This window comes from Rhea pennata, chromosome 3 (assembly GCF_028389875.1).
Source record: "Rhea pennata isolate bPtePen1 chromosome 3, bPtePen1.pri, whole genome shotgun sequence".
In the NCBI taxonomy this organism is placed as follows: Eukaryota; Metazoa; Chordata; class Aves; order Rheiformes; family Rheidae; genus Rhea; species Rhea pennata.
The window spans coordinates 46,526,115-46,550,372 of NC_084665.1; the positions used below are offsets into that span (position 1 = coordinate 46,526,115).

Genomic DNA, 24,258 nt, shown 5'->3' on the forward strand with positions numbered 1-24,258 from the left:
TAAAGTTATCAGAAGCATTTTAAAATTTCCATAGTTGGAAGCAGTACTGAAAAAATCTCTTTTTTGAACTTAGTCTTGTCTTCTCAGCAGATACACAAGTACAGATCCAATGCTTTTATCTTAGCAAGATATATTGCTCAGCAGTGGTGAACCTTGGAAGGTAAATTTGTTTAATTTGCTGTTGCAATCATCTATTTATGTGAACAAATATGGATAGCACAATGATAGACTTCCAGTGCTTTGGCAACCACCACTTAAAATTTCCTTTTTCTTGTCGTTTAGCAATTAAAAAAAAATCAACAATCTTGCTCTTAGAAGATATACTAAAATTTCTTTTGTAATTAATTTCATTATCTGCTGTCAGACACGCTATCTTGTGTCTGAAACCACCCAATAAGCCACAGAGCAAAGGTGTCAGTCACTGTATTAACAAAAATCATCATCTTCTGATTCATGTAAAAGGATTTCTCCACTCTTATCAGGAAGCATAATGACTCTCTACTTTTGAATAGCAGTATTTCTGCTGTTCCTGCCACAGTTACGATGTTTCTTGTCTGGAGCTGCGGAATAAGTAGTACTTGTCTTAGACTGTGAATATTCTGCTTTTCTACCTCTGCAGGGCTTCCCTCAGAGCATCCTCCTTCACGCCAGACACCAGGGCAGCCCCCGGACACGCAGCCCACCGCACGCCTATCTCCGTGCGCCTGCAGCCTACGGCAGCTGGCCAGCTCCGCGGCACGGCACGGCACAGCATGTGGGAGCGGGCTCGGGCCCCGTGCTGCAGCAGGCCCTGCCCCAGCCCCCAGCACCAGCCCGCTTCTCTGGGCAATAAGCTATCATCAGAATTTATCAGAACTAACATGTTTAAACATGCTTTTTTTTTCCCTAAGAGAGCTATTATCTTTTTTTCTGATTTAATGGTGTAGAAATCTGAAATCAAATAATGATGAAACTACTTGTTATTTAAGAAAAGCAACAGCATTTTATTTTAGTGTTTGGAATTGAGCAGGAGACAGCCTAGCGTGAGGCTGGACAGAGGTGCCCTGGTGTAGTGTTGCAAGCACAGAACTCATGCCGTAGTAAGGGTCATCTCTGCTCTGAATGAAAACCATTTGCTCAAGATCCTTGTGTCAAATCTCACACTGTGCCTGCTGCACCGAAGTGCGGCTCCTCGGCTAAGCTGGGCAAGGTGACTGCAGGGGAGGACTCCTGTCTAGCAAGCGCTGTCTAGTCAGGAGGATTATTCAGTTATACTCTTTCACAATAAAATACTGTTGGCAGCAAACACATTTTATTTGCACTGGAGCAAGGGGAGGCGGCCTGACGGCAGCAGCAGGGTCACGCCGGCTGCCAGGCCCCGCCGCACCAGAGCTGCGCGCAGGCGCGGCCTGCGCCCTCCACGGGCCCGTGCTGCCGCGTTGCCATGGCGACGGCGCAGCGGCCGCTCTCGCGAGAGCAGGGGGCGTGGCTGGCGGCCCGTCGCGCAGCCGCGCCCCCGCCCCGCCGCGGAAGGGGGCGGGGGAGGCGCGAGCGTGGGGCGGCGGCGCGAGAGCTCGGCGGTAACGGCGGTGAGCGGCGCGCGGGGGAGGGGGGGGCGCGGCGCCGCGCAGGGGGCGGGGCCGAGGCCGCCGCCCGCCGCGCCGCGCCCCGCAGCCCGAGGCCGAGGTGCGGCTCCCGGTGTGCGCGGGGCTCCGCGGCGGGGGGCTCCTCCGGGGCGGCCTGGGCCCCGCGGCCGCGCCCCGGGGCGAGGGGGGCGGGCTGCCCGCGGCTGCCAAGCCCGCTTGGCCGCCTAGCCCGCTTGGCCGCCTGTTGGCCGCCGCGGCCCCGCAGCGGGTCGGGGGCGAGCCGTGCCCCGGCCCTCGGCCGGCGGAGGCGCCGCCGCGGGAGCCGTTGCCGGCCCGTGCGGCGGGGCCGCTCGGTGCCTCCGGGGCCTGCGCCGCCGGCGGGCAGGAAGGAGTTACGGCGGCGGCGGGCAGAGGCGCGCCTGGCCCTGTCCAAGGTCTCGGGAACGTCGTCACCTCGTCTTCCAAGGGCTGTGGTGGTGCCAGAGCGCCGGGATCGTTAAGAGACTCGAACGGTACGGCCTTTCGCTTGCGTTCAGATAACCGAACCGTTTGTGGTTCTCCTCCTGTTCCTCCTCCCAGGTATTTCACTGTTGCTTTAAAAACGGCAGGTAGTCGGTTCTTTGGCGTGGGGAGGCAGAAGACTGTTTTTCCTGTCACTGTTCCTGGCTTTTTTTTGTCAGTCTAACGTGTTCCGTGAGTGCTGGACTTGCATCTTTCCTGCTGTCTTTGCAGAATTGTGGCCTTGTGTTAGAGAGGCCTCTCGGACAGAAAATCTGGAATTACGGAAATGTTTGTGCAATGTTTTTCAATGCATCTATGTAACTGTAAATGCTTTAGGCTAGACTGTGTCATGTCAATGGAAGCCATGCAGTTTGTTTTGATGCTAGCAAGTGCAAAGCAATGTATTAATAACTTTAATGTTTAAAGTAATTGTCGTGCAGACCTTACGGAAGGAATGAGGCTGAAATGTCAAAGTGCATGTGCTTGTGGCTACTACCCTTGACCATCATTTGCATATAAAATTCTGTCTGCTGCATGTTTTGGCTAGTCTCCAGCAAAGTTTGAAACTTTGCTTCCTTTTGCACACACATTTGGTGCAACAGTTCAAAGGACTGGAGTGCTGCACTTTCAGGCTGCCTGGCTGGAAGCAGGCAATAAAAGAGGTAAGGGGTACAAGGGCCTTCATTTGCTAACAGACCTTTCAGTCTACCTCTTGTCCCAGTAACTTCAACCTTTTATTTTGTACACAAGTGCTGTGAAGGTCTGAGTGTGTATGTGGTAGCAGAGTCTTTATGAAAATAGGGCAATTTAGGTCTCTCAGATAATTCACACAGGAGAACCATACCTGTTGTGTTACCTCACTAGCTGTTTTTTGCTTGTAACTGCTTTCCCAGTAGAGGAATGTCAGAATGTGTACTGCTTCATTTATGCACCCAGATTTTTACCTTAACTATCTACTGAAGTTAGACGAGGGGATGGGAGAAAAATAGGATGCTCCTCTGAACAACTGATAAAAAGTTAACCTTCTTCAAATGTGTCAAAGCTTGCTTTCTTTTTTTTTTCCCCCATTTTCAAACTGAGGCCAAAGTCATTATTCGGTTTCATCTATTTTAATATGTTTCACACTGTCCCATGTATGCAGATAGAATTAGACTTAAGGCTTCAATGTCAGTCCTGCATGAAAGAACCACTGCTTGGTTAATTTCTGCTTAACTTTGTATGGACTGGATGGCATTTTTAAAATCTTATCAATTTTAAAAAGAATCCCTCTGAAATCTTCCAAGAATGAAATGTACTAAAACCTGAATTATTCTGTATTAGCAGGCTAGTGCATGTGACATAGGAAGAATCTGAGTAAAACTTAAGCCATGGCAACACACTGGAGGAGAATCCTGATAACATTTGTGGCAGCTCAAGCACTGTTTGTGGTAAATACCTTTGAGGAAGAGGATGTGCCTGAAGAATGGATTCTTCTTCATGTTGTTCAAGGTCAGATTGGAGCTGGAAACTACAGTTATCTGAGACTAAATCATGAGGGAAAGATAGTACTTCAGATGCGGAGTTTAAAAGGTGATGCAGACTTGTATGTATCTGATATGACTCTTCACCCTAGCTTTGATGAATATGAGTTACAGTCTGTAACTTGTGGCCAAGATGTTGTTCATGTACCAGCACACTTCCGCCGCCCAGTGGGAATAGGGATTTATGGTCATCCTTCTCACCTGGAGAGCGAGTTTGAAATGAAAGTATATTATGATCGAACAGTTGTACAATATCCATTTGGTGAGGCTTCTTACAACCCAGAAGAAATGGAGACAAACCAGAAACATTCAACAGAAGATGAATCTCAGGATGAGGAGTCTGTTTTCTGGACTATACTTATTGGAATATTGAAACTAATACTTGAAATTCTTTTTTAAATTAATACACACTGGACTAAATCACACTTCAGCCTGTGAAATTGAATATGAATGACTTGCTGTAATACTGAGTACTCTTTGTGAAGCTTCCTGAAAGGGTATTCAGGTTACTTTTTCTAAATGCAGAAAGGAAGGGGAGGAAAAGCCATACTTAATTTTAAATCCTCCCCTATAAGTAAAATGAACGGCAAGCACAGTATTTATGGTGTTTTTCAGAGATCAGGGCTTAAAAATGAATGTACAGATGGGAATCTTACTAAATTCACTTTAAATGGGTGCTTAGGAAAAAAATCAACTCTAATTCAGTATTTTCTATCAACTTTTATATAAAAAAAAAGGAAATCTGAAACGCTGCACTTCAGTGCCCCTTTCAATTTAAAGCATTTGTAAAAAATAGATCTACTGCTTCTCTTAACAAGCATCTTCAGTAAAACTAGTCAGCAATGGCTTTTAAGTCAACTAGAGGAAACTAGGGTGAAGGAAGGAAAACCCAAATAAACACCGAAGGCAAGAGGTGATCTGTATTTTAACTGCTTGTGCTCTATGTTAAGTTGACCATTTGCAAGTGGAGGCCCATCCACTCACTCATCACCTCTGCACATCCATGACATGAATCAAGTGCATGTTGTTTCTTCATTATTGCTATACAGAGAGTAAGCCTTCAGCTGTTCTTATCTGTCAGTATGACATTCCTGACTAAAAGCAATGCAGCGTATAGTAGCCTGAGCTTAGGAGGTGTTTTCTAACACCTCCCTTCATAACTTAGTGATTTTTTTTTGGTAGACATGTTTACAGTCTCTTTCAGTACATCTTTATGAATTAGTCATTAACTTGTAAAGAAAACTCTCACTGAAGGGAATTTACAGCACATTTTAAGAAGGTCAGGTCATGTCCACACTTACCTGAAAGTTAGTTTTTTCCAAGAATATTTTTGCTTTGGTTAGATCTTACAAAGTAACCAGTTGCTATGCAAACAGTGTACATTCAAATTGCTCTGTAACTTTCTTTTCACAGAGCTTGCTGATAAGTACACCAAAATGAACAAGTATGTTAATGTAGTTTTATACAAGTGGTGCACATACAATTTAAATTTCATTACTGAAGGCTTTCTCTTTCTGAATGGGAATTTGGCTTTTCTATCTAGACATCTGACAGGATACAGTTAGTGGATTTTATCACAAAAAATTATATAGCCAAAATTAAAAGTTTATTTGGTTAAAAAGAAAAAAAAAAGTGGTATTATTCCTCTCAGAGTGGTTGGTTAAATAGCACCAGATTATCACTTAAATTTGTGCAGTTTTGGACAACAAGGTTGAGGGGTTTTGTTTGTTTTGCCCCCCCCCCCTTTTTTTTTTTATCCCTCCTTGCTGTTTTTCCCCCTTCTTCCTCCTCTTCTGGGTACAGGAGGGTCTTTCTGACAACAATCACAAATCCAGCGACCTAAGAAAAGAAAGTTATGAATTATTGGGAAACCACCTTTGATACTCACTCCTCTAGTATGCACCTTTCACCCTTTTAATAGGTGCTAATCTATTTGTAGTAGCTCATTTAATGTAAATAACCAGTGTTTTCCTTTAGAGTGTAAATATCTTTTTATAAAAGGTATAGGAAGTAGCATATAAAATTCACCCTTCCTTGCAGACTCATTACATGTAATAATTGGCTACACTCATGTTTATGGACCACAAGATACAAGAGCTAGCAGTGTTAAGGAGGTGATTATAGGAAGGAAAGAACTTGACAAATTATGTTCGAGGTTGCAAATTAAATTTTCATGCAAATGACCACAACTCAAAGTTATGGGCAGTTACTTTGAGCAGAAGTGGATGGCAGTTTGAAAAATGTTGCCATTCTTCTGCCACAGAGTACTAGACCCCAAATCTGTGTCAGTTATTTCAGTGCAGTCAGGCAGCACAAATTACGCTGCTAGCACAGGTTTGTCACCAGACTTCATCCTAAAACTCATTTATTAAAGGAACAATAACAGGTAGAGAAAAGAGCAGTAACATTAACTATTTATATTACAACAGCTGGAATCATAAAGTTGCTTTGCTAATTTTATGGTTTTGTTGGAATATAATCTATTGTTTTTTAGATTCTGTCCTTCAGTCAGCTTAAAAGTTAAATCAGCCATAGAACCTGTACTGAAGTGACAGCTGGGTTGGGTACTTCCCAAAATGGAAATATACAACAGGGGTTTGTTCGTATTTGAAATACTGTAGTTATAGGCAATACTGACATCACTGAATTTGAGCCACTGAGCACTTACATATTCATGAACTTACTGCATACCGTGGATCTAGTATTACACAAAATGAGAATGCTACCAGTAATATAGGTCTCTGGAGCTTTCTTTACACTGCCTTGAATTGGCCAGGTAATAGGAGTGACCAGGTAACTTAAAGGTACAGGCTGACTGACATCTAGGTACTTTACTTCCAGCTTTGTTTAATTAAAAAAAAAAGTGGGGGGAGGGGGAAGAAGGGAGAGGAAGGAGTTTAAAGGTGTTTACTAATATTAAATTGAGCATACTCTTTAATTTAGAAACAGAACTAATAGCACAAACACTTCAATGTGAAAGTTATACTCCAGCAATATGCAGCAATGCAGCCTCTTTACAGGTTTCTTTTATGAAGAAAAGTAATTATTCTCAGTGTTCTTTGGAAATATAACAAAAATATAATTCTGGGTGAGTCTGCTTGGATTCTGTTGTAAAAGCCAATTATATTTCCTAATTCCTAGGAACTGCCAGGTTAAACTGTAAACAACCAAATATACGGAAATAAAGCTTATTAAAAATTCAGCTCCTACAGTGTGGATATGCTTATTCCTGCCCTTCACACTACTTTAAACTATTCTTTCATAAGCAATACCTATATTAATCCTGACAGAGAAACCCCAGGACCTCCAGAGTAGAGGGGAAGGGAACAATTAACTCTTGCTTTATTACCTGAAGGGATCGCATCAAGCCCCACACAAAATGTGTGGTAACCACGGTCACATACATCACAGAACATCATTTCTTCTTCATGGTGAGGCTGCCCACATATAATGCATGTTTTACACTCCATACACTGCCAAGGGTAAGTCTTAATCATAGCAACAAGCTCCGGGGTCATATCAAGGCAAGAAGGGTGGCCTGGATTAAAACCAATATTATTACTACTGTGTCTGAAATGAAATTTAAAATTAGTTAGTCTGTTTGCTTTTACAGAGGCTGACGTTTAGCTCACCTCCCAGTAAGATCTCACAGTGCATTGAACATGCTAATACATATTAAGTAGAGATGAGGTTTTGAAGGAGGACAGAAAAGGCCACTAGTACACAAGTTTAGTACACTAAATATTTCCACAAAAGACTTGGCAAATAAAAACCCTTAGGGATCCAGTTAGTGTATACAGATACTTACCACTGTTGTCACACTGGGAGCAATGTATAAGTGCTTCAGCTTTTCCTTTCTTGTTGGACTCCTTACCCTTCAGACAAATTCCACATATAGCATTTGGAATGACCTTTGGCTGGAAGGGTAGAAGAGGGCTATAATTCATTCCAGAAGAATTTATAGATTTAACAGGAAATGTAATATAGTTCCTTAATTCTTAAAAAATAATGAATTATTGGCTTTGACGTTATTGAGGTGACCCTTAAATCATATGACAGTAATCGACAGGCAGACTTAATCTCAACTACATAAAATTTTGCAATTGGCCCATGAGTAGTAAGCAATATAATTGGAACAAAAGCTTGTACTAGCTTCTTCCTATGAATTCATCATCTAACATTTCCCTCAGTGTAAATTAAATGCGGTACAGCATTAATAATTTCAGTATTTTTTTCTAAACAGAATGCTTATGAATCTCTGCCCATTTTCTGTCTATGGAAAAAGTTAAATACAATTTTGCATTTGTATGAAGTTTGTCTCTCTATATAGAATTTTAACTAAATGATAAAAGCAATAAACTCAATTTTTGTATCTTTAAGCTTTCAAAATATTTGATTAGCTTACTATACACTTCGTTACGATTTTTTTCTTGTGTTCAGTCATAACTGCATTAAGTAGTACACACTTTTACTACTGTAAAACTATAGTTTTACATTTATAATGTCAGGTGATCATCTGCAGCATATGTGAGTCCATAAAATCTATTTAAAAAGTAAAAGAGAAATACTAGCCTGTTAAATGGATTAATATTTGTGTAATAATTAAATATGTGTATTACACCTAATTGTGCATTAGTAACCCCAAAAATACACCAACAGTAGTTTTAGCTTAATGAAAACCAAGAAAGAAATAAGGCATTAAGTATTTCAGAAATAAGGCATTAAGTATTTCAGAAACATTTCACTAGTTATATTTTTGAGCACTGACCACTACATAATGAAATTGGTGAGAAACAAAGATTAAAATTCATATAGTCCCTGCTGATTTTTAAATCTACTAGTAACAAAGCTTTTTTAAAAATGTTGCTGCAAAGAAGCAGCTATTGGCCACTAGAGAGAGTTCAAGGTATATCCTGGTATGTCCTAGTTCTAAGGAACTAAATGGCTTGTCAGTAAGAAAGAGTCCCAGGCAACTACCAAACGTGTGTGACAGGAAGAGAATGAAGTTTAATAAAAATAAATAAAGGTGGAAACATAACTATACGCAAAAAAAGATCTTTTGAAATACAACTCATCCTTAAATGAATCTACTTCCCCACCCAGTTTATTTTCTTCTAGCAAGACAATTAGTATCTTAATTCATTTTTAAGTTGTCAGGACGCATTGCTTTGTTTCCAGATTCTTGAAGTTTTCAATCTGCTTCCAAGTTAAAAACACGGCTGCAGTCTGCTTCAAATTGTCTGAATTTGAATAAATAAAACTGAAGTTTTATTTAAAAAGCAAAACACCGTACCAGATGTTTATAGTTAACTTCCTTTTCAAAAGATGACAGAGGCATTCGTACAGACTTTTTTTGCTTATTTATTTTAAAAAAAGCATAGTCAACCTGTTTTATACATAAATATAATAAAACGATAAAAGAAATTAACATTCACAAATGTCTCTACAAAATAATAAATATAATGGAAGCAAAAACCACACATCAAATCTTTCACTATTAACTATTCTGTGTGTCCTACATGTATACCTTTATACCCTGCTCCTTCCAACAAAAGTGGCACATGCTTAAATCTCATTAGTGTTAGCATTTACCCTTCTGTCGCTTAGGCTACATTCTAAATTTCTGTTGTGTTTCCATCTATATCTAAGTAAACCAAGCCTTTCTAAAATAGCAAGTGCACTTCTCTAATGAAAATTCTAATTTCTGTTATCAATTTGTATTTCACTGCCTTTAACATACAGCAGCAAACTCCCTTGCACGCCACCAAAACTAAAGTGAGCTATCTTTGGGTAAGTGTACCTGTGTTAGTGTATATGCAGTTACATTGGATACACCTAATTCTAAAGTTAGAATCTGACATAGGTTTACTTCACTAAACTGTGTTAATCAGAAATCGCATGTGTTGAGGGGGCGGGGGGAATCACAGCCTATTAAAAATAAGATTCCAACAGTATGGAAGTATTTTTACAAAAATGAAAAAAGGCAAGACTATTCACATTTCAAAACAATTCAAGTTCTACCATCATAAATGGCTTTTAGACTACTAGAACACCATGTAAAAAGTGTATCAAATCCAAATGGGAAGTCCCAGTATCTCGTTTGACTTAAGAGTACATTTTGCTTTCCACATCATCTTGCAGTGAGGAAGGAGGAGAAAAAGGAATACTGGGCCAAAATGCTGACTACTGTGTAAGTTTTAACTTCCATGTTTCTGTGCTGCATCCTTCAAATTAAACATTCCAACTAGACCCTTTTTTTATAGTGTCCTATTCTGAATGCAAAGCATTCGGTTTTCGTATACAGTGAATCCAAAACAGAAGTGTTGTAAAATATAGCTTCTCAATACATTTCAGTTTTATGTGCAAAAAAAGTCTCCTGTACTTTAACAGTACCCTATGTGTGCAATTGTAGTAGCCAGTCCTGCAGCAATGAAGACTCACTACTCGTAACGTGACAAAATGTAAAAAACATGCTAACTGTTCTTTGTTAAAGAACTGACAATAAAAATGGCTCCATATAAAATACATAATTTCTTTTACTTAAAAATAACTCAGTGAAAGTGTGTGAATCCTGTAATACTCATACTGTGGCTATAACTATACATTTACATTTTGATGCCAAAACAATTATCCTTCAACTTTAACTGAATGTAATCAAAAGATTACTGTCCTAGAAAAATAGTCAAATATTAGAGAACGATACAGAACAAAATATTACAAGTATTTAGCAATCACAGGGACAACATTTAAAATCAGTTAAGCCTTCAACTCAAGTGCCTTAACATTTAGGCACATATGGTATGTCATTATCTGGTGATTTTATAGACTAACAAACAAGAATCTGTCTTATCAGTTAAAACAGCTCATGTCATTAGGTTTACTGAAAGCATTTAAACATTCCCACAAACGAACAAAAAACCCAGTCCTCTCACCCTCCCAACACAGCATCACCACCTTTAAAGTATCAACAGCCTGATGCAGAGTACACTGACATTGCAAAGATGTGGCACTGTAAGTTCACAGTAGTATCTTGTTACTAACACAACTGGTGATTTTGAATCCATTTTCAAAATGAAATTTTATATACTATCAATATTCTTCTACAAATAGAAGTTCAAGACTTTTCTTAAAGTTCTGCCCCATCAGTTTTCTCTCTATGCATTCAAAAGGCCATTAAATAGACTGGACCAACCAACTACTGAAGCATCTCACAGCTACATGAAACTCCTTTCTGTAAACCAGCGGCACACAATCTCTAATGTCAAGTTAAACAAAGCTTAAAAAAAAATTCAAGCTCCATCTTTGGATTTCATGTTCCTAGAATATTGGTAAGAATTTTAGGTCTACAACAATTTGCAAAGTTACATATATAAAAAAATATGTATGGTACCACAGTCTAAAACTTCATAGTTTGCATATTTCCTAGCAAGTTCCTGAAGAGAGAAAAGCTGGAGCTTGATATTTGTTAGGAACTGCAAGAAGCGTACTCGTGCAGTTCCTGTATTCAGAGAAAGTTTATCATTCAAAGCTGTCCAAATCTCATTGGAAATTAGTTTCTTAATAAAAGCTTTAAGTTCATTGTTAAATTGATAAACTTAGACAGTAAACAACTATGAATATTAAATACAAACTATCAACAGCTCGCTTTTGCTGAGACAGTTTTTCAACGTGTATCATCTTATCATTGCCAGAACTCTGGCTTTTTGCTTTTAATAACCTCTTTGACAAGCATCCCTGATTGCTTTATACTAAACCTTATCTTATTATAGTGTTTTTCTCTTTTTATGGGCCTGTTCCTTCTCCCATGTAGGTCAATAGAAAACTCTCACTAGCTTAGTGGAACAGGACTGGGCAATATGTGTTTTAAAAGAATTATATTATACTACTCTCCCCCTAAGAATGCAGATTGATAATGCATAAATAATGCAAGTCAATTCCCATTTCTTCTGAAATGCATTTTTATCTTAAACTTATTTTTATCTTGATTTTTGAAATTATTATATAATACTGATGATTTGGGTCCTAGGTTTGGCAATTACTAACTCATAGCTCAAGTGTCTTAATATCCTAATCAATTCTTTAGCTTGAATAAAAGCATATTGACTATAAACTTTTCTACTGTAGCATGAACTACATAGAAAGCTATTTTCCATATACTGTTAAAGTGGTTATGTAGTGTTGCCTGTACAACTGTTGTTCTTGCCTTCCATCCTAAACATTGTAACATTTCAGGATGAAAGACTATTTAAAATGAATGTCATAACAATATATTCAGCCATACAGCTGCACTTTACAGCACTCATCTCTTGGTATGCTGCCATACTAAATAGTAGAAAAAAAATAATAATGGTTAATACTGAATGCTAGTTTTGAACTGGCAAATAATTCTGACTTCTGTGTTAGGGCAGACAGAAAGATGTATAGTTCTACTAATAAAACCACAATGGATTTTTCTGATGTAACAGCCAGGGAATCAGAGAAGCTAACAGAAAGAAGTCACTGTAGGGGTAGAGTAAGGGAAAAGCCCCACATGAAATAATAGCAAAAAGGAAGTAAGGAAGCAAACAGATGGAGCACACAACAGGAGAGCAGCTAGTGAAGTACAGCAAGCAGAAGTTCCATATTATTGAAAAACGAGTATTTCAGAGAGAGGCTGGTCAGTAAAGAAGTTCAGTCAGGGGCTTTTTTCTTCTACCTTGTACCCAGGAACTGATTTGGACAATACAGAACGTTTGGAACCATCTTTTCTTGGAGTAGCACTTTTGTCTCTTGTTTTTTGTCTTCCCTGAAAAGAATCCTCCTGGTTGTCTGTGGCGCAATCACCTTCAGATACATTGCCAGACGAATTGTCCTATAATAAAAATACCATAGCTATATTTTTTATTTTTTGGATTGACAGACAAGTCTTTCCTATGCCCCAGAGCCAACTAATGTAAAAGAAGGATACACCTTTCCTTCTACAGAAGCATAGGGTACATCACAGCCTAGAATACCTTTTCTCATAATCTTTAATGCCTATTTTTCTCATGCTAAGAGACTGGCATCAGTAGCAGCAATCATGTTTTCCAGGTATCTTGAGGTCAGAGTGGGAGTACAGTGTTAATTCTTTGAACCATTTTCCTTAAACATTGGCAAGAAATCCACTATATCAATATGCAAGATGCATCATTTACATAATAATTGGCCAGCAAAAAGTTAAAAATGCCCTGGCCATGCATTTAAAGTGTATTACTAAACAGCATTTGAGTTAAATATGTGAAGGTTTTCTGCCACCCTCATCTACTATTTTCACCAGGAGCAATCTACATATTTCCCTTGGATTGCAGCAGAAGAATGCCAAAGGCAAAACACATTTCTGTATTTCATATAAAACCAAACAACAGAACATGTGCTGCAGTCCATGCATTTTTTGAAGGATGGTGAGACAAGAAGGAAGGGAAGAGGTTCAAAGAGGGCGAGAGATCAATATAAGCATAATTAAGAACAGCATCACAAGATTTTTCTCAGAAAAGTGTTAATAAAGGCCTCCGAAAGGCTTCGGCAGAAAACAATATGATTAATTGCATTTATTACAGTAAAACCAAAAGGTACAACAACAATGGTACCTTACAGTAAAAGGCACTCTGTATAAATGTAACAGTAATCAGCCTACGTCCCAGAGCCTAAAATCAAAATAGACAAAACAAACACAGGGCAAAGGGAAGAGTAAAACACAAAAGCAAAGCATACTGTGGCAACAAGAAATGGTATGTTTCAGTTATTTTAGGGGAAGGATTATTTAGGTCAGGTCCATCAAAACTCTAAAGGAACATCAAAACTCTAAAGGAACAGAACCTGGCTTCAACAACGAGGAAGGGGAAAAGGAAAAGGTGTATAGTTGGGACTCACCAGGGAGATCTGAAGAACAGTAGGTTCCCCAAAACTCAGAAACAGGCAGTGCCTAACAACTGTCCATTTTAGTGATCAATAAATATTTTTCCCAAATCATATGCCCCAATGACTAGATGAAGAATCCCTGCTTCTATAGCCAAAGCCACTCCCCAGGAATCTCATCTTCAGTTTTCCCCTATACCTTCCCAACACAAGCACAATTGTTTTGGCTTCTATATTCTGTCACTAAAATGCCTTCAGAACTTCTGTAGAAAAGGAAAAGATAGTCTGTTCAGTCCAGTTACTCTTCTTCACCATTAACAGAAACAGAAGCCAATGGAAAAGGGAAATAGGCAGAAATGGCCTGAAGATCAACTGTAACACAACTGGAGCAAGCCTAAGTCAACAAGAGTTTGTGATGACATTTAGCAAGTTAGGCTCCCCCACCCCCAAAAAAATGCAGGCAGAAAGGCTGTATTAACAGCTGCTTCTCCATGTTTAGCCTACCAAAGTGACCCCTTTACTTCTTCAGTAACAAACATCTAGTAAATATTTAAACAAAAAAATCATTTTATATAGCTAAGTTTAACATTATATGTACCGACTACCTAAAATACTAGTCAACTGAACTAGAAATTCTTAGTTTAAATTTGTTTTTCCCAAGAATAGGATTAAACTTCCATAAGGTGTTTGTCAACAATATTAACTATACCAAAGCTTCAATTATACTTGACAGTCCCTTTAAGGTTCAGTTGCTCTAGAGCATTCAGAATACTATCAAGTAGGTATGTAAAAGTTTCCTGTAACTTCCAGAAAGAGTTAATTTCATGTTTGTGTTCAATACAGAATGTATACATCTTGTTAAAGTTGTACTGTAAAGCAAAGAATAGAGTGCTTTTGCTTTTTCTTTAGCATAAAGTAACTGTTTCTGTTCTATTTTCTGATTCTACATTACAAGAAGAAAAAGTTATCAGGGCATCGCTTCCTTTGTTTTAACAATAGATTCCGTGGAACTACAGATCTCTCCACTTAGAAATGTTAGCAACTTGTCCCATCACCTGGTGGAAAGGATCTATGAAAAGCGCCACAGCTGGGAAGATTCTTCAAAGTTTCTTTAAAAAGAGGGAAGAGAGGGCTTGATGTTTCAAATATTTGTTTGATTTACTTTAAAATAAGTAAAATGGAAAGTTGGAGAGCAGTGTTATAAAATAAAGAGAAGTACTAAAAAGAAGGGTATTTTATGATTCCCCTTCATTTTGCAGTTGTTAATGACACCACTATGAAATTACTGAAACTTAAAAAGTGAATGGAAAGGGTATTTTTATTGAAAAATACTTTCAATTTGTCTCACCGAATTGCCTTTGGTTTTCCTTTTTTCATCACCTCGACCTTCCTCTGCATCATCTGAATCTCCATCACTGTCCAACGCAGGCAGTTCTGGATCCAAAGGGGGTTCATAAAGAGCTGTGTTTAATGGCAAGTAACGAAGTTCATCTGGAGAGTATCTAAAGTTTAAAAAAAAAAGAAGGAAATTAATGTCTGTGCGCATTATTAAGCGTGCATAGACATACATTATAAACACAGAACAAAAATAGTTAAGTGAAGAACAGTAAGAAACATGGATCATTCTAGCTTCCTTTTTCAGGAAGGTCCATAAAAAACAAGCACACAATTCTGAAAATGACAGAAATACTCATTTATCCTCACAAACATTTGCCTATCTAGTACTAGTTGTCTTTGTGTAGGTGGGTATTCATGGAACAGGAAGAATATATTCGCAATGTTCCAAATCTACATAATCATAAAAGGCCATTCAAATCCTTATAAACATTCTATCAACCCATGTTACTATGAACAACAGACTATACACTTTGTTTATAAATGTATAGTACCCACACACCATGTACACAACAGTTCTAAGCCAGGCACACAAACAACTAGTCCAAAGCAAAATAAGTAGACTATAGATTTATGCCCTAGTTTCCTGATTACTGAAGAACAAATAAAGTTTGAATGAAGTGCAAATAAAAACATAATTTCAGAAGATCAAGATCTAATCATGTTGCTTATAGCCAGGCGCAGCCTAACAGTTGTGTTTATGCACTTTTTGTCCTTAAATACTAAGAAAAAGTGCAAGTTCTTTTAGAGATAAACATTTTAACAGGTAGGATGTTATTTTGATGCATGTTTTGAAAGCCTGTGTTATCTATTAAAAAGGATAAGCAGTTTCACATGCAAGCTTGTTAAGTGCAGAATAAACAAAACATCTAATATTTTTAATTCAATTACAGTAAAAATATTGAAATGCTTCTGAACTTCCAGTAACATGCACATTTGGGGGATTTTGTATGTACACAGCATAAGAAAGGTAGATGCAGATAAAAAGCTTCTTCTCTAAAGAAAACTGCATGTAGAGGATGACTATCATCTCTGTTTTACAGACAGCAAAACTTAATCATCAATTTTTAAATTAGTAGGTGCCTGTAAAATGGGAGCACGCCATAGGATAGTTTTTAATTAATATATACAGTCAAGCATACATATTCTGTAAAGTATAATGATCCAAGAGTAATAGCTTTTCTCTCTTACCTATAAATCCAACTTCATTTAAAGTTGAGTGTTAACTCACAAGACTAAACCATTTTTTTGAAGTTTTTTTAAAAAAAGTTCAAAAACAAGACAGCAAGACTGTCGCACAGAAATCATCTAATCACAAGCTTGCATTACAACATGTTGATGTAGTGCCATTAATCTTGTCACACATGCAAAGGTAGAAGCTAAGTAAACACACAAGGTGGGCAGGAGTGAAATCAATGTCTCCTTTTACCATAGCAAACATCTGAGTAGGCCAAATATGAGGCACCATCACATACCAGCGCAGAAAACACTGCTGTAGCCAATACTACATTTGTTTTGTTGCAGGAAGATGTCACATTCTACATCTATTAGACTTGCAAGTGCCTCAAGCATAAAATTAATTAAAAAACTTACAGTAAATACACTCATATGCTTTTCATCAGCTAGATGTAGAAAAAATAGATCAGTGCAACCAGAATCAGCAGTTAGGATGCTTTTAAAATACCTTTTGTAGTACTCCTGGAACTGGCCGGGTATGAGAGCCACTGGATAAGGACTAACCTTTGTTCTCTCTGTAGGTAAGATTTTGTATTTTCCTTGAGGCACCTGGATAATCTGTATTGTTTAATACAAAGCAATGAAGTTTTTGTTTCCCATACAAACTTCTGAGCCTTCCTCACCCCCCCAACTAATTCTGAACTAGCAAGTCTCTCCCTTTAAGCTGGAACAGCTATCTGAGTTCTCCCACGGGCAGTCCAATTCATTAAAACTATAAGAGATCCCACTCAAAAAATAATATTCCAGACTGAATCCAATTAGTGTCTATGAATCAAATTAATATCAGATAAGACTACTTCTAACAGGGGCCAGTATCAGAAAAACGTAAACTCTCCATAATAGACTGCCATGTAATAATTCACATACCAAGACCACTTTTGCTTTACTTGCTTTAGGTAAGCAGTGCAGTCCTGCTTCAAAATGCAAGATAATATATATTCTTTTAATTATGCATAGCAGAAGCATGAAATAAATATATTTGCATAAAAATGCTTAGGGTTTTTTGGAATACTTCTAAATTTTTTCCTAAGCAAGGAAAGAGATACAAAGTAAACTGTGTATTACCTAAGGGTGCTCTCTACCAATTTTCTAGGCCTTATTTTCATTAGCTATTTCATTTTTTATAGAAATAATATGAACAGAAGCTTCTAAGTAACTTAAACAGTTCTCGTTTTTTTAATACTATCAGCAGGTTAAGAGACATGACAAAAAAATAACACTGGAATTTTAAAAGCTTCCTCACAAAGAAACACACTCAATTAAAAAAAAGTTTTCACACAAAATATATTTGAGATTATTATTTTTAGCAGCTTTACCAATTTAATGATAAAACTGTTTAAGTCCCTATATCAAAATGTATCATATCTGAAAAAAGACTAATAAAAAATTTTTTATGGTAAGACAGAATGCTACTAAAAAAATACCTTAATTAGAACAAGCAAAGAGCTACCTATTGACATTGATAAGAAACTTAAATCTTCCTACATGTGTTTGTAAATCAAAATAGGCTCTTCTTTCTTCCATTCTCTCCCGGTTTAAATTACTGTTGAATTCTGCAGCTTTCTTGGCAGCTTTTTTAATATATTCTGGAACTTTACTAGCTTCTACTTTCTGTGTGTTCTGCTGCTGCATTTGCTGAAATAAAAACAATTTAATTAATTCACACACATTTCAACACCCATTTGCAAATCCTTTTTTCTTATACTCGATGTGTTACAAATCTGATTCATTTAATATATACTAGTTACTTACAGAGTATTCTTTATAATGATCTGTTATTCGTTGACGTTCTTTTTCTTGCAGTATAACAGAATACTCAGCATGTTTGGCAGGGTATTCTTTAATCATAAGATCAATTACTTCATCACTACGCAAAGCTGTTAGACCTAAAGTAGATAGAAACAATAACGATGCTATCTGGCAAAATTATTGTAGGATATAAACAACCCACAGTTAATCAACTAAATTTGACAATCTGCTATGCACAATGCTTCTCTCTCTCTCTCTCTCTCCCTCCCTCCATCCCTCCCTCCCTCAAGCAGGAGTGAACTTGTGCCATTTAACTTTCTGTGATTTGGGCTGTTTAAGGGTTTACTCCTACCCTAAGAGGAAGGGCTCATTTCTTTCTTTGCTTACAGTTACAGAATTCAGTCACCACCTTCATATTGATTCTGGATGAATTTATTAAGGAGTTTGAAAAGCACAATAGCCAGGACCAAGCAAGCAGGACCTCCCCTTCTAGTGCTGGTGAGCTACTAATTTAATTCACTTGTAAAATCTTAACTTAAATTAGGTTATATTCTCTATACAAATCAAGATTCACCGTGAGGGTTCAGAACAGGGAACTGCCCAGAGATCCTTGACCCTTAACAAAGGTACTTAAAGCTCAGAAGTCTGAAATGCCTCAGACATGAGTATTTCAGTCTGCAACTACAATACAGAATTCCTCTTAAAGAGAGTCTCCAATACAACTGATCTCCAGCCATTGCGAATATAGTGGAGCTTGATTTCATGTTGCTCCCATTGATTATTACCATAACGTTAAAAAATGGAGATAGCAAGCATAGCATATACCTCTACTGTATATGTTAGGTGAAAGAGTGTTTTGTTTCTATAACAAAAATTAGATACTTTTTTTTCCTTGCACAAAAATCAAGATGCCATGCAGGTAGGAAATTCAGGTCAGTGTACTAAGAACTATTCTTAATGTATAAAATGATATAAAATTTGCACGATATACAGGAAAACACAATGATGGACATCATTTGATCTATAACATGCTCCAAGTCACATATGTTAGCAGAGGAAGGAAGGAACTATTTTCTTTCAAAATAAGCCATATCAAGGATATTATTCTGCTACAAATATATTCAAGTGCTTTAACCGACATCACTCTAAACTCTAACACATAGGGCAACCCCTATATGATATTCCAGTGTTTACTGAGTCCCAGCTAGCTCAAAAAACAAGACTAACATGTACTTGTTAGTTTGAAGCATCACATTCTTTTCCAGAAAGAGAAAAAAGCACTAAGTTATTTTACAATTTTGAAGGGATTTTGTTAAATCATTAGAACAGATTTTTTTAAAAAATAACCTATAATAGTGATATTTCACAGTCAATTTACACAAATCAATTTTCATTTCAGAATGTAAGTTTTCTGTTCAGGGTGACACAATTCGACTCTATCAAACTGAATCATGTTATCAGTATGTTGTATTTTTAATATCTTAACAAGAGATGTAACAATTTGTTTTCTTACCTAATGTGCACTGAGTCTCTGTGATAACATTTAGTTCTCTGAGGTAGAGTTTCTCCTTGTGAGACAGATCTCGCCTTTCTAAATCTGCAAAGGAAACAACAAAAAAAATTAAAATGTGCAAATTTACTCAAATACCTCCATAACAACATCTTTCAGAGTAAGTAGAAGTATTTTATCTCCAGGTAGTGTAAGCCTGTATTATATTACCATTTCTACAAACATGGTAATTTTATAAGTTTCTTTTAATACACGTTCTAAGGACATGGCTAGTTTTTTAAGCTACTCTGCCCACAATTATTATTTATAGATTTACTGAAGAAATCTTAACGGAAATGCCAGAAGAGCTCAGCCGCACAGAACATGGAAAAGCAGTGAAAGGACATTCTTTATTTCTTTTAATATTCCTTTTAAAAATAAATTTAATGACAGAAGAACAGGATTTGTCAATTCTGAATAAATGAAGGCTTAAATTCTAGTATCTCCCAAATTTATTTTTAAATTATTCTACCATATAGAAAGTGTGATGCAATTTAGGAAACAGAATGCAGAGATAAGAGCCCAATGAAATCAAAAAAAAAAAAAAAAAAGGAATTGAGGTAAGTTTTCAAAAGCCACTTGGTTCTTCTAATCTCCAAATCAGATGTTTTACAGATTTTCAGGGGTAATACTGAAAAGTCTTCAATTGTTTTGAAAACTGGGGGATATGTTTTCAACTAACATGTTAGCAACAAAAACAGAAAGTACAACATGCATAATTTCAATCTATTTTTGCCAGTGTCTTTTATAATAATTTGGCTGACGCTGAAGTCAAAAAGACTCACATTACTCTTTCAATATATGAAGAGAAGACAGAAATTTTTAGAAAAAGAACTTATAAAAACATGGATACCTGGATATTTTCTTTTAAAGGAAGTCACACCCAAATATTCACTGACTTGCTCCTGAAGCATATAGTATTCTCCTGTTTCATCTGGTGGCCACTTGTATTCTATCAAATTTTCAGCAGGAAAATAGCTAAATCTAAACAAAAAGACCCCCCCCCCAAAAAAAATTAATTCCTATTTATGTGAATGAACAATTCCTATCAAAAACTAGATAAGCCTTTTTGAAATAGATTAGCAGGATGCTGTATTCGAAGTCATTCAGTTACACCTCAGTTCACACACATTTCCCAAAAATAGCATTCATCAATATGTTAAGGGATAGCATATGAAGAAATCTATGCTATGCTATGGGAGAACATGGGAAACATATCTATGCTATGGGAGAATATAGGAAAACAGGAAACTCAGGCACTACTATGTTAAAATTCATATCAAAAATACATAGCATTTTAAAAGTAATATGTGCTCTTAATTATAAATTAAACTGCAGCATGTTTTGCACAGTTTAAAATAAAATCTCTTAAAATTGGCTGGAAAAAAAAAAGTTACTCACAGAACACTGCCTCACTCCAGAAAAACATATGAAGACTACACAAGCAGAGAAAGTAGAAGAGGTAATACTGGAGCATATTGAGCAATACAACAAGACTAGCAAAAAAAATGTGAAAATTCTGAAAAATGATGTTACCCAAGGTCTTGACTAGAAGTTTCACAGCTCCGAGAACTGTCCCCTGACCCCATACGCCGTCTTTTGGATGGTTGACTACCATCATTGGAATTTTCTTCTGCATCATCCTGAAATGAAAATGAAGATAAACATTAAAATATTTAAAGTATTGAACAGATAATTTAAACCACCAGAAAATAGTATAGTTATATAGTCAAGCACTTCAATTTAAATACCCTTGAATTACTATTTAAAAATACTCTCTGCAAAATAACATAGATTGCATAGACGGTGTGCAGAACAGACAGAGCAGTGGCTCTGACCACCAAATTCATCATTCTTGATGGCATAGATGCAAACTACTTACACCATCGTGCACAGCCAGACAGCTGCAGACCCAGCAAACACTACTTCCCTCACTGATGACAATCAATGAAAAAATAATTCTCATTTAGTGAGGCTTGCTCTCAAAAGCACAGCAAACACAGGGCAAAAACACCAGGATCTTGCTGACAGATGATGCTTATAAAAAAAATAAATACCACCAACAGCAAACCAGGAATTTATACTCAAAGGGTTAAAATAAAAGGAATGGTATATACAGTTTACCCAAAGATACAAGTATACCAAGCAGCAAAGACTTGTCTTTTGTGAAAAAAAAAAAAAAAAAAAAAAAAAAGTAGAAAAACTGATGGATGAAGTTGGATTGCAACAGATACAAAAGACAAATCTCATCTTCAGAAATAAAAGCTATTGCAAGGGAGCATTTAGAAATTAAGCTACAGAAATTACTATTCAGATTTCATGAGATTTGTATAAAGAAATGGAATAAAGGGTAAAAAAGAAAAAATGAGGAAAAAAAAAAGACAAGTTTGGTAAAATTGGCAGATCAATGATCCCATTGGCCTTCTTGTGCTTTTCACTGCTTTGTCTAGTAACACCACACACCACCTATGTAATGCTCACCATCAACAAATCTCAAAGCATTTTAGTAATTACTTTGTATGTTTACAAACAAGAAACAGAAGGCAGAAGTAGTGAAGTGACTCACCTATTGGTATTAGAGCCACGAACAAAATAACACTTTAAGTAACTGAAACTCAAAAAAAAAAGTGGAGCAGTATGAAAGAATAACGTTTCACAAGTTTTGTAAAGTTTAGGATAGAAGAATTAACCTGTTAGAAATGGATCAAACCCACAGTTATACTTACTGAATAATGACAAGAACAGTTATTAGGTCTACCTTAAACATCTTTCCTTCTAGTACGTTTTACCTACCACTGTGACACTTAAAACATTATTACTAAAAAGAATTCCAGCAAATTACAGTACACTATTTTTGTTACATGACATTTCAGAGTATAGTCAAGATAGGCCACAGAGAGAAGATACCCATCTGTCTCCTGTATTTTTGGTTTATTTACTGTATTTCACAGTTCTTTAAGTGAGAAATGTGTTCTTCTCCATGAGTAGGAGAAGTATCTTTCATATAATGAGAACAAAAATTTAGAAGCAGGTTTAAAGCACACTGTGCTTTCTTAATAAAGTTATACTTACAGAATCATGTAAGTGGCATCTTCACAGGTATTAGCAATAATTCTTTCCTAGTATCACTAACAGTACCCCAAGTAAAACCAATTAGAAAAACTAAATAGCAGTCCCGAATGAAAACAACACCACGCTGGAGAGGTTTTCTTGTGACAAAGCTACGTCATCAGTAGTTCATCATTACTTCCCACACATGAAACTAATGCTCTCCAAACTTTTTCAACTACACTGACAATATTTAAACAGAGCGGAAGCTATGTTTCACTATGCAAAAACAACCAAAAGACTTCAGAATGTTTTAAAAAGACAGGTTTCAACACAGTGATTAGGAGGAAGTGCTTTGCATCAGTTTCTCCTGCTTTGACACTTTCTTTATTAAATTCAGTACTGTATAAAATATATATATATATATATGAATGCTGAGCACTCATATCGGAGGATTTTATCTCCATCTCTGTTTTCCAATCTGCTGAAAACTTCAGCAATTTCAGTCACAGAGGCTCAGAGAGAAAACTTCTGGGAAGTTAGACAGTTTGTTGCAGAGAACTCTACAGAGAAAGTGAAAACACCCACACTGCAACTTCAGACTTGTTCAAGCACAGTTACTGTACTGAAAATCATAATAAAGGACAGCATGCTTTTTTTCATGTAGAAAGTAGACTGGAAGGTCCAAAAAGCCCCTTCCTCCCTTCAAAATACATGGTGATGTAAACCAAACACCCATCTCCTAGCACTTATAAAGCAGGGCAACTCTGCAGGCACCGGTATGCCCACCCACCACACCGCGCAGACGATCTAAGTAACAACACTCAAGGATAACTGGAAAGCCGGAATTAACGATTTCTTTCAAAACGCAATTGCCAAATCTGTATCTGAAAGCAGGGGCAGAAGTAGCACCGGGTGGCTGGGGCTGCAAGTCGAGGAGCGCCGGGGAAGGCCGGCTGCGAGCCCCGCGGCACGCTCAGGCCTGCAGAGACGCGCCCGGCACTAAACCCAAACTTTGTCTCTCCGCGGTCCTCCCGGCGACGCGGGCGCTGCCGAACGAGCGGGAACACCGCACCGGGAAGCGGCCTACACCCTTCCACGGACGACGACGGCTCCGCGGCCGCGCGCGGCGCCGGCCCGGCGAGGAGGGCGCCACCGCGGCCCCGCGGGAGCGGCGCGGGGCGACCCCGGCGGGGCCGGGACGGCCGCGCTGCACCGCGCCGCTCCCGCCGCGGCCGGGCGAGGCCTCCCGCCCCGGCGCTGCGCCGCCGCCGCCCCAGGCCGCCGCGCCGGGCCCGGGCGCCCCGCGGCCGCCGCCCGCTCTCACCTTCAGGGACTGGGCGCCGGGCGTGGCGGGGTCGCTGTCGCAGAGGCGCGGGGACAGGACGGCCGCCATTACCGCCGCGGGGGCCGCCGCCGGCTGGGCGACGAGAAGCGCCGCCGCCGCGCGACCCGGCCTCGCGCCGCGCCCGGCTCCGCCCCCCCTCCCCCTGCGGGGGGTGGCAACGGCCCCTACCGGCCAGCTCGGGCACGAGCGCGGCGGCGGCTCGCGCAGCTCCTGCTCCGCCCCCCTCCGGGCAGCCCGCGGCGACCCCGGCCCGCGCCGCCGCCCCGCCGCGCGGCCCGGACCGCCGCCGCCGCCGCCGCGCGGGCCCGCTGCCGGGGCCCCGCCGCCGCTGCCGCCGCTGCCGCCGCGCCCTCCTCCTCCTCCTCCCGCTGCTGCTGGTCCTCGGGCGGCGGCGCGGCCGGGCCGCGAGCGCGGGGCCGAGCCGCCGCGGCAGCGCTTGGGCAGCAGCGCGGGGCGCAGGGGCAGCATCCCCCG

General features: G+C 38.9%; 2 protein-coding genes across 8 annotated transcripts; one reads left to right on the forward strand and one right to left on the reverse strand.

The window, feature by feature from the left end:
- Positions 1–1,547: 1,547 nt before the first annotated feature.
- C3H6orf120 (chromosome 3 C6orf120 homolog) lies at positions 1,548–6,788 on the forward strand. Of its 5 annotated transcripts, none has more exons than XM_062572210.1 (2): positions 1,548–1,568; positions 3,387–6,788. In XM_062572210.1, the coding sequence occupies exon 2, from the start codon at positions 3,434–3,436 to the stop codon at positions 3,983–3,985; it is 552 nt and encodes a 183-aa protein (XP_062428194.1). In that variant the 5' UTR covers positions 1,548–1,568; positions 3,387–3,433; the 3' UTR covers positions 3,986–6,788. The 5 variants fall into 5 exon arrangements, with proteins under 5 accessions (XP_062428194.1, XP_062428191.1, XP_062428192.1 ...); XM_062572207.1 differs by lacking the exon at positions 1,548–1,568 and adding an exon at positions 1,882–2,144; XM_062572208.1 differs by lacking the exon at positions 1,548–1,568 and adding an exon at positions 1,882–2,077.
- PHF10 (PHD finger protein 10) lies at positions 4,175–24,252 on the reverse strand. 3 transcript variants are annotated; one of them, XM_062572205.1, is made up of 12 exons: positions 23,764–23,895; positions 20,925–21,031; positions 20,242–20,372; positions 19,353–19,436; positions 17,843–17,976; positions 17,576–17,725; positions 16,539–16,648; positions 14,808–14,961; positions 12,282–12,437; positions 7,395–7,503; positions 6,936–7,124; positions 4,175–5,425 (listed from the first exon to the last, which is right to left on the reverse strand). In XM_062572205.1, the coding sequence occupies exons 1-12, from the start codon at positions 23,830–23,832 to the stop codon at positions 5,340–5,342; spliced, it is 1,479 nt and encodes a 492-aa protein (XP_062428189.1). In that variant the 5' UTR covers positions 23,833–23,895; the 3' UTR covers positions 4,175–5,339. The 3 variants fall into 3 exon arrangements, with proteins under 3 accessions (XP_062428189.1, XP_062428186.1, XP_062428187.1); XM_062572202.1 differs by lacking the exon at positions 12,282–12,437 and having other exon boundaries at positions 23,764–24,252; XM_062572203.1 differs by lacking the exon at positions 12,282–12,437 and having other exon boundaries at positions 7,395–7,497.
- Positions 24,253–24,258: the final 6 nt, after the last annotated feature.

What these genes read in the sequence shown, in the direction of transcription:
- C3H6orf120 (XM_062572210.1), top strand. Translation starts at nt 3,434, where the DNA reads ATGGCAACACACTGGAGGAGAATCCTGATAACATTTGTGGCAGCTCAA.
- PHF10 (XM_062572202.1), bottom strand. Translation starts at nt 24,252, where the DNA reads ATGCTGCCCCTGCGCCCCGCGCTGCTGCCCAAGCGCTGCCGCGGCGGC. An exon ending in ACTTCTAGTCAAGACCTTGG is followed by an intron (nt 20,373 to 20,924) that starts GTAACATCATTT and finishes CTTTTTGTTTAG; the next exon opens with ATTTAGCTATTTTCCTGCTG. An exon ending in GCTTGATGCGATCCCTTCAG is followed by an intron (nt 5,426 to 6,935) that starts GTAATAAAGCAA and finishes TTCTTTTCTTAG; the next exon opens with GTCGCTGGATTTGTGATTGT.